Source organism: Cupressus sempervirens, chromosome 6, assembly GCF_028749045.1.
Source record: "Cupressus sempervirens isolate cs-2001-9-10 chromosome 6, ASM2874904v1, whole genome shotgun sequence".
Taxonomy (NCBI): Eukaryota; Viridiplantae; Streptophyta; class Pinopsida; order Cupressales; family Cupressaceae; genus Cupressus; species Cupressus sempervirens.
Window position 1 is genome coordinate 556,197,339 of NC_143123.1, and position 9,961 is coordinate 556,207,299.

Consider the following 9,961-nt stretch of genomic DNA (forward strand, 5'->3'; position numbering starts at 1 on the left):
GAGATAGATATTAGACAACATATCTAGAGAGAAAGGGATATAGTAATGAAATAATGGGAGAGAGTGAGAGAGCTTTATTAGAGGGCATAATGAGAGAGGGGGGGGGGGGTGGGGTAGTGGTTAGGGGTCATATATAGAGAGGTGAGGGAAGGGGTAGGGGAGGGAGGAAGTGATTGAGAGAGAGTTAGGAAGGGGTAAAAGAGAGGGATAAAAATGAAGATAGATATTAGACAACATATCTAGAGAGAGAGGGATAATAGTGAAATAATGGGGGAGAGAGAGGTTTATTAAATGACATAACTAGAGAAAGAGAGAGAGGCATATCTAGAGAGAGACAAGGGACCCTATTATGTTTTCAATAGAGAGAGCTTAGAGATAGGGTCAGAGAGAATGATACAATGGTGAAATAAGAGAGCGAGAGAGAGAGGGGGAAGGGGTAGGGCAAGGAGGGAGAGATTCAGAGAGAGTGGGGCAGGGGTAAAAGAGATGGAGAGAAAGGGAGATAGATATTAGAAAACATATTTAGAGAGAGAGAGAGGGATAATAGTGAAATTATAGGGGAGAGTAAGAGAGGTTTATTAGAGGGCATAATGTGTGTGTGTGTGTGTGTGTGTGTGTGTGTGTGTGTGTGTGTGTGTGTGTGTGTGAGTGAGTGAGTGAGTGAGTGAGTGAGAGAGAGAGTGAGAGAGAGAGAGAGAGAGAGAGAGAGAGAGAGAGAGAGAGAGAGAGAGAGAGAGAGAGAGGGGGGGGGGGGGGGTGATTAGAGGTCATATATAGAGAGGTGAGGGAAGGGGTAGGGGAGGGAGGGAGAGATTAAGAGAGAGGGAGGGGGGGTAGATATTAGATAATATATCTAGAGAGAGAGGGATAATAGTGAAATAATAGGGGAGAGAGAGAGAGAGAGAGAGAGAGAGAGAGAGAGAGAGAGAGAGAGAGAGAGAGAGAGAGAGAGAGAGAGAGGCATATCTAGAGAGATATGAGGGACCCTATTATGTTTTTAATAGAGAGTGAGCTTAGAGATAGGGTTAGAGAGAGAGAGAGAGAGAGATAATGGGGGGGGCAAAGGGGTAGTGGAGGGAGGGAGAGATTGAGAGAGAATGGGGAAGGGGTAAAAGAGAGGGAGAGAAAGGGAGATAGATATTAGAGAATATATTTAGAGAGAGAGAATAATGAAATAATAGGGAAGAGTAAGAGTAGATGGCATAATGTGTGTGAGAGAGAGAGGAGGGAGGGAGAGAGAGAGAGAGAGAGAGAGAGAGAGAGAGAGAGAGAGAGAGAGAGAGAGAGAGAGAGAGAGAGAGAGAGAGATGATTAGGTGGAATATCTAGAGAGTGAGGTAAGGGATTATATTATAAATTTGTAATAAAAAGAGAACTTAGAAATAGAGGTAGAGTGAGGGTGATTATATATATATACAAAAAGAGAGAGAGAGAGAGAGAGAGAGAGACGAGAGAGAGAGAGAGAGAGAGAGAGAGAGAGATGTTCATTTTTTTTTTATAGAGAGGGAGACTAGCAGTAGGGGATAGACAAATAGAGAGAAGGGAGGTATATTTATATGGTATATTATAATTATAACCCTAACCTAAATAAATTTTAATTATAATTATTAAAAAAAATAGTAATTGTCACTTTACTATATAATATAATAATTTATATAATGGATAGGCTAATATTAATATAAGTATATACTTCAATCAAAGTTTTTCAAAAATTTCTTCCATGGTGCATGGTGACTGCTACTAGCTTATATATACTTATATATATATATATATAATATGCCGAGAGTCATCCTTCTCGAGGCACCTATTTTAATTCAAATCCTAACCCACACAAAAAAGCTATACGATTTAACTTAAAATAGGTGCCTCACGAAGGATGACTTTCGGCATATATATATATATATATATATATATATATATATATATATATATATATATATATATATATATATATATATATATATATATATATATATATATATATATATATATATATATATATATATATATATATATATATATATATATATATATATATATATATATATATATATAAGTATATATAAGCTAGTAATATACTTGGTGAAACTGAATAATAAGAGGGAAAAATATATGGTCTATGCAAGATTGATGTTAAAGGAAGTGTATATAACATATTTATGAACTTTGATCCATAACCATAAGCTAAGAGGCTAAACATAAAGCATAAAGCATAAAAATAGCATGTCCTACAAGCATTCATTTTTAATATCTATGAAGCTCAATGCTATATATTAGTCCCCTCAATGAGGAAATTTTTTTATTGAATTCTATGATTTAGATATTGTAGCTTAAATATTCATATAGAGATTTTTCTTCTTTCAAAGTTATTTTTATCATGAATATTATAGTTCTACAATACACCTATTGATCATCATAATGAGAAAAAAGAATAAAAGAACTCCTCCTATGTTGTAAAAGTTATTTTTTCTTTTTAATTTACCATTTGAGACTTGATGTAATTTTTATATATTCATGTTTTAGGTGAGGGACTATGAAATATAGGGTTAACTTTTTTATAACATTCTATGTGTTGAAGACAAATGTTAAATATTGTTATTTTGAACTCTATCATTTCTATAATTTCAAGTCTTATATGAGTTCTATCTCTTTTTTACTTGAACCTCATAGTAGCTATTTGAAAAATATTTAATTTTATATTTCTTATTATGTTAAAGTTGTCATTTTGATAATTGAGAAAATTTTATTTATTTACATCCTACATTTTGTCTATAAGTTTTTTTAACTTTATTTCATCTTCTTTTAATCCTTTTTAAAAAATCCTTATCATTTATATAATGTGCATAAACCATAGCTCCTTAACACAATTTCTTTTTATTGAATTATGACCTGAATAAAAATAGATATCCATTTTATTTTTATCTATTTGCATTTCTCTTTTCATTTTTTGAAGGAAAAGTGAGAGTCAAAATTTTAACCCTCAAAGTATCCCCTTATCTATGTATTGAACATTTTTGTTTCTATTTAATGTCAAATTTGTTTAATATAAAATTTTATAGGAGGTTAGTACTATATTTTATGGTCATATGATTAGGATTAAAGGTGCTAGCAAACATATCATATGATAAAATAGATAGGACACATCCCGAACCATTTTCCCTAGTCAATAGGATGTTGATTTTGTAAATTTTTTAACATGTAGCTTCACAATACAAGAAATATCTAGTTTGAAAAAAAAAATACCAAACTTGTAAAAAGGATAGAAAAGAAAATGGTAAAAGAAATAAAAAATTAATTGTTGTATAAAATGTATAATTTATAATGAATATATAATTATTATTATAGAAATTATACAAGAAATATATAATTCTTTTTGGAAATTAACAATTAATTGTTAGAACTTCCAGAATAGAATTAGAAGAGAAAGAGGTAGTTAGAAACAAGAAGTTTCTATAATTGTCATACTTGCAACATGAATGAAATTTATTTCTAAATAATGAAGCTAGTAAAATATTTATAAAAATGAGATTCTAAATCTATAGGTACGAATTAATATCCCAATTTCCATTACATAATATTGGAGCATGAGAAACCTTTAACTAGAATTTTAATAGATGAGTTGAATATTGTATTCATGGGATTCATTACATATATATAATTTTTACCCACCAAAACTTGATTTTACATCCTCTACCTCTAAAGTATCATTTTACTTTTGAAAGGCTTGAGATTCTAAATCATTTAGTTTCTTAAGATCTTTGTTCAAGGTAGGTTTTGAGGAAATTCTTATCCCTCTAATGGAAGTCTTATCACCCTTCTTGCACTCAACATTTTACCTTTATCCCATTTGTATTTATCCTCATTCTAATTATTTTAATGTTAGAATGATAATCCATCTATACTATTTTATTTGATGAAATACAATTCATCCTAGAACCATAAACAATTTTAGATAGAACATCAACTTGATTGACATCTTCTTGCAAACCCACTAGTTAGTGTTACAACTCAAACTATTTTGATTATTCCAATACATGCAACTCCTATATTTATATGCTTTGAAATTGAGTGAACAAATAGTGTTGATAATTTTCAAGTAAGAAGTTATATCTTAATTCCTTCAACATCTTAACTCTTGAAACCTAATCTTTATTGTAGAATTTATCCCACTGTGACTACAATGTAAAAGATGATGTAAGACGTCATCGTTAAGAATACAAATTTTTAATATTCCTTAAAATTTAATTCACATGTTTAATATATCTAATAATTCTCCAATTCTTATGACCTACCAATGAGCATATTAAAAAAAAGACACTCCTAAATTGAAATCTAATAATTCTCCAATTCTTATGACCTACCAAAACATATTAAAAAAAGACACTTCTAAATTGAAGCATTGAACTTAAAGTTAATTTCTTGTTTTGAAATAATTCTGATTAACCTCTTCATAAAATCTAATATTGTATTTGCTTCAATACATATTTTTAGTCTCTTTTACTTCTATAAACTAATATTGCTTTGATTTAATCAAATATTTATTCTAAAATTAAGATCTGTTTTATTTGTTTTAAATTAAATAAGAAAAGAATGCCGATCTCGAGAAACAACATAAAAATGCTAATCAAGTAAGCCTTATCAACCATAAATCAACAATAATATTTTAGGATACATAAAGATACTCAAGCCAACCATTTATTATTACTAAAATACCTTCATTTATTATTTAAAGTCAATCCACCACTCTCAATCTTTTACCTTAAATCAATTATTTATCGAATGCACATTATGGAACCTAGGTAGACGTTGACAGTATCCTGTAACGATTGATAGAAATATTCTTTCATTCTATAATTCATGATATTAAATTCAACGAATCCCAAAAGTAGGGGCTTCGTAGAAAACAATTTCGACAAAGCAACCTTTTATCTAACAAGTGGAAACATCGTTGCTAGAAAGAACAATTGATTGCTCCGATGGCGTGAGAATATAATTCTGGAGCTTCAATAATAAACAAATGGAATATCATGAATAGAAACACTAGAAAAGTCGACCCTACCCTAACAATCTGTTCAAGCCTGGAGTAAAGTCGATACCAGTAGACGGAATCCATGAATTCCCAAGAATAAATTCAGCAGCCGTAAACTTGCAAGCTTCCCTGGCGCTCTGAATAACATGAAACCCGGGCCAATTGACACGCATTGACGTCCCCGCGCCAGGTCCTCGGTTCATGTATTCGCCGTAGTATAAAGTACTAAGTGCAAAACTACCATTCCATTGAAGCCAACCAGCGGGATCAATATGATCGTCAAGAGCGGACTGCATAAACACCGTGCGAGAGTATTCCTTCCACGGCCTCCCCAGGTATGTTTTCACTGACCATTTTGCACGTCGAAGTGCGGGAGACGGCAAAACATTGCAATTGTGTATGGAAATCCCCGTGTTTTCGTTGGGGTCCGTTCTTCCTTGGGCAGTGATTGTGTTGATCTTCTGGTTCCTCATGGGGCGTCGAGCGATGATGTTGCTGTTCTGTATGACGACTGCTGCGTTGCCGAAGATGAAATCCACGGTGCCGTAGATGTCGACCTCGCGGTAGAATTGACGGAGGGAGTGGACGTACAATGTGTCTTGGTACCCTTTTATGGCGCACCGGTAGATCGCCGATTGGTCTGAGCTCAATCGAAGTGCCACTGCTTGGTGCTTCGCTGGGCCTGCTGTGTTCTCGAATGTCATGTCTCTTGCGATGAATCCGTTGCCCGAAACAGCTGCAAGTACATGCGCGCACAATTAGAAAATCACTCGTTTGGGCGGATTGGATTTTGGCATACTACGATGATTTAAATTCAAACTCTATTCGGTATTTATGTGCAATTATTATTCGATTATGAGGAGTAGCTAGTTGTCTTAGAAGTGAAGTGATAAAGATTAGTTTATGAGTAGTAATAGTTGTCTTAGAAGTGAAGTGATAGAGATTATTAGAATTAAAATAGTTTGATTGTCAATGAGTATCTTGATGATTTGTAAACTTAAAAGGCTTTTATGAGGTTTAGACGAAATTGATACCTTTCAATTATTTTTCTTCAAAGGGAAGAATTTTTTTACTCAACTTTTCTTCTAATATTTAATATTTATTTTTTACTTTTTAAAATATCAAAATTATTTTATCTGTCATTCTATCCAATCACGACTATGAATAGTATTATATTAGTATGATTATGTAGAAAATCTTTTAACTATTTTATTTGAAGATAAAAATATTAATCATGTAAACTTATTTTCGTGTTACTATTATTGTCATATTTGATGATGGCATTGTTTATTATTTACATATTTTTGTACTAAAAACTACAAAGTTTTAATAATTTGTGAGTTCTAACACTTTTCATTGATTTAATATCTATGGTATGAACATTCAAATATAATTATTAAATTGTATTATATTCAAAGCAGTAATTTTAGTCTTCAATTGTCAAATATAACTTTAGTTGAATTGAGATTTTATTTTAAGTTTACAATATCATTTTAAAATAAAAATTACATATAATTTAACAAATTTCATTTGTGATATTAAAAAATTTCATTATAGTAAAAATATTGACAAATTAATTATTTTATGAGTTATAGTTGAACATTAAATATTATATGATACATGTTAGTAACAAAAATTGGATATAATATTTATTTTACAATAATAAAAACTGTCTATTTTTAACTTTTGTAAAAATCTTTATTCTTAAAAATAATATTACTATGTCACCTCTTAGAATTCTTAGTGCTCCATCTCGTAAGCATCACCTAAATGCAATGAGTCCTAAGTACCTAAAAACAATGAATCCTAAGTAGCAAATTTACTTACTTTAACTTATCAATATTTTTCAATTTCACTCTATACAAACAATCAAATTCAAAAACCTTTCATACACAACAGAACATAATGAAGAAAACACATTTTTTCCAAATGGAAATCTTTGCTATCCTTAAGCAGTTCCTGTTTTTCAGAAAACTTACCGACAGTTGCTGTTCTGAAAGTAGTGTAGCCGTCTTGCACGCTCCTGCTTCCCGTCACCAGAGTCTTCTGCTTCCCGGCTCCCACCAACATCAAATTCCTCGTCTTTTTAGATATCACGATGTTCTCCTTGTAAGTTCCCGCCTTTATGTAGATAATATATCTCTTCCTGCTGTTCCGAGGCGCAGATTTAATCGCATGCCTGATTTTCCTGTAATGACCAGAACCATCTTGGGCTACCAACACGTCGGCTTCGCCGGCCAGGCTAGACGACCGCAAAAGTTTCCGGTCTGTCGCCGACACCCATTCCGGAAATCCATCTTCATACAATTCTCCACTGCTATCCACATGAGATAAAAGGCGGCGGTCATTCCTGCTCTTGGCGTACTTGGACATGGCGAGCGAGTTGCTGACGAGTTCAGACAAATTCACAGCCCTGGACGAGATGAGAGCTCTGATGGGACTGTTGGCACTCAAATTGAGGTCACGAAATCCGTTCAAGCAGGTCTGTTGGTTCGTGAGAGCAGCGCTGAGCCAAACGGGGCAGTCCCTCCTGATTGAGCCTTTTCTCGAGCAGAATCTGAGGTGGTGAATTGTATCCCTAAACAGCTCCAAACAATCTTTCCACGTCACGCGCTCTTTTTCGTTCATGGCATTCTTTCCAAGACTCCGCGTGAAGTCCCGAGCCTCTCTCGCCCTCCGCAGGCTCACTTGCAGAGCCACGTTAGTGAGATTGTGCGTCTCATGATAGGAAGCCATGGACGAGACGCATCGTTCGGGATAGCGAGTGTTGTTACACGCCAACGAAACCGTTGTAAAAGCACTACTTTTCTCGCCGTCCGAACCCTCCGAAATCTCGATATTCTTCACGAAAACGAGGAGAATTGAGATCAGAGCCGCAATTACTTCTCTGGCAGAGTAAGTCTTCATTTTGCTATCGAGCTGCAATGAATTTGGATTGCAAGAAAAGACCGGACTCTGAACAAATTAAGTGTAATGGATGCTTTAAATCGTCCATACTCTACAGAAGGAGATACCGTGACGTGGATGCAGATCTGTTAGGAATTAGGTGAGTGGTCTGGGTCAGAGGCTACCAAAGAATACCTTCCGTGCTATCATGGAATTCCCTTTTCTGGCTTGCACTCTTCCGTTTCAATTTGCTTGCCGTTAATCCATCACAGTCTTAACTGTCAATGATCTCAAACGCGGTGCAACATATTTGCATCTAGCCGCTGCCCATCTACATGTCCTGCCCTGCCCGTCCTGTGCCCTCACTCTACTTCCTTCGCTCACAGCATTATGTTCCGTGCAAGATAATTTTGGGACCCAATTAAAACTCACGGTTAATATTTTTAAATAAAAAAAAATCAAACCTTTTACAATTATAGATGATAATTGAATGATTTTTTTTTTTAAATCTAAACTTTTTAAATATATTATATGGTTTAGTAGGATGCATAGTGGGAGTTAAATTATAAGTTAATAATCATATTCAAATCAAACCTTTTATAATTATTAAATGATATTTGAATGATTTTTTTAGTAATCTAAACTTTTTAAATATATTATATGGTTTAGTAGGATGCATAGTGGGAGTTAAATTATAAGTTAATAATCATATTCAAATCAAACCTTTTATAATTATTAAATGATATTTGAATGATTTTTTTAGTAATCCAAACTTTTTAAATATATTATATGGTTTAGTAGATGCATATTGAGAGTTAAATTATAAGGTAATAATTTTTATTTGAATATATGAAATGATAAATGTAAATAAGTTTTTAATATCTTTGTAAAAGTATTTTAACTAAAAATTATAGATTTAATTTTTATTTTAATATTTAAAATTATAGATAAAAATACATTTTATTTAGTTATAAATAATTTATTTAATAATAAGTCTTAGATCTTACTTATATTTATTATTGTATAATATTAAAATAATAATATTATCTTTCCAAAAAGTTAAATTTATATATGTTATAAGTCAATTTTAAGTATAATTATGCATATCACATATAACATTTTATTAATTGATTGAACACATTTCTAAAAAAAAATTATTTTCACTAAATATATAATATATTGTAATTCCAATCATCTAATTGTTTCAATATATATACAAACATCATACAATTTAAATCATTAATGTAAATAGTATAGAAAATCTAGAATTATCATTATAATGCATTATTCAAATGTTAATTATGAATTATCCATTTCAATTAACTAAATATTTATGAAATAATAATTATTTTATATCAATAGAAAATTCATTATTTTTAAATAGATAATCACAATTTTAAAATTATTTTTATATTTATAATTTTAAAATTATCTAAATCACTCTAAAAAATTCATCTATAATTATTTAAAAGTTTGATTAAAAAACAAGAAATTTTTTTATTAAGAAAAAAAGGGCTTTGTAGAGCTTTAGTCCCTCCCTTAAATTGGGAAAGAAAAGTAAAATGATCGAAAGAGGATATTGTAAAAACTTACATTCTTGTGTTATTTAGAAATAATACAATCTTTAAATTTATTCAGAAGCTCTCTAAAAGGAAAATATATATTATTTTGAAAAAAATAAAAATAAAAAATCTTAACAATAGAATGTTTACAAACATTTTGATTTAAACAATAAACTATAATTTTTCACTTCAAATAATTTATCTCAAATAAATAAACATACCTACAAAAATTACCATTTAGAATGTATTATTTTAACTCACCCATCTACCAATGAAAATCAAATGCATACAAGCTAACATTATCTTCAGCACCATTATATATTGATTAAAAGTGATATATTGTGAAATACTATGGTCAATTTCCTATCCAATTCTGGGTTTTTTTTTATCACAAACTTTTATATGCTTAATACAATTCAATAATTAATAAAATGTGATTTCATTTACATATAAATTTAAAAATAAATCCACATGATTTCAGACAT

At 31.3% G+C, this 9,961-nt stretch overlaps 1 protein-coding gene across 1 annotated transcript; it reads right to left on the reverse strand.

Moving 5' to 3' along the window:
• Positions 1-4,825: 4,825 nt before the first annotated feature.
• LOC149553466 (pectinesterase 2-like) lies at positions 4,826-7,996 on the reverse strand. The gene is made up of 2 exons (XM_089788915.1): positions 7,008-7,996; positions 4,826-5,764 (listed from the first exon to the last, which is right to left on the reverse strand). Exons 1-2 carry the CDS (start codon positions 7,933-7,935, stop codon positions 5,055-5,057), a joined length of 1,638 nt encoding a protein of 545 aa, XP_089645041.1. The 5' UTR covers positions 7,936-7,996; the 3' UTR covers positions 4,826-5,054.
• Between the last annotated feature and the right edge of the window lie 1,965 nt (positions 7,997-9,961).

Bases quoted from the DNA above. Each gene is read 5' to 3' on its own strand.
- LOC149553466 (XM_089788915.1), bottom strand. From the start codon at position 7,935: ATGAAGACTTACTCTGCCAGAGAAGTAATTGCGGCTCTGATCTCAATT. The intron at 5,765-7,007 runs GTAAGTTTTCTG...ATGTACTTGCAG, and splicing joins TTTCAGAACAGCAACTGTCG to CTGTTTCGGGCAACGGATTC.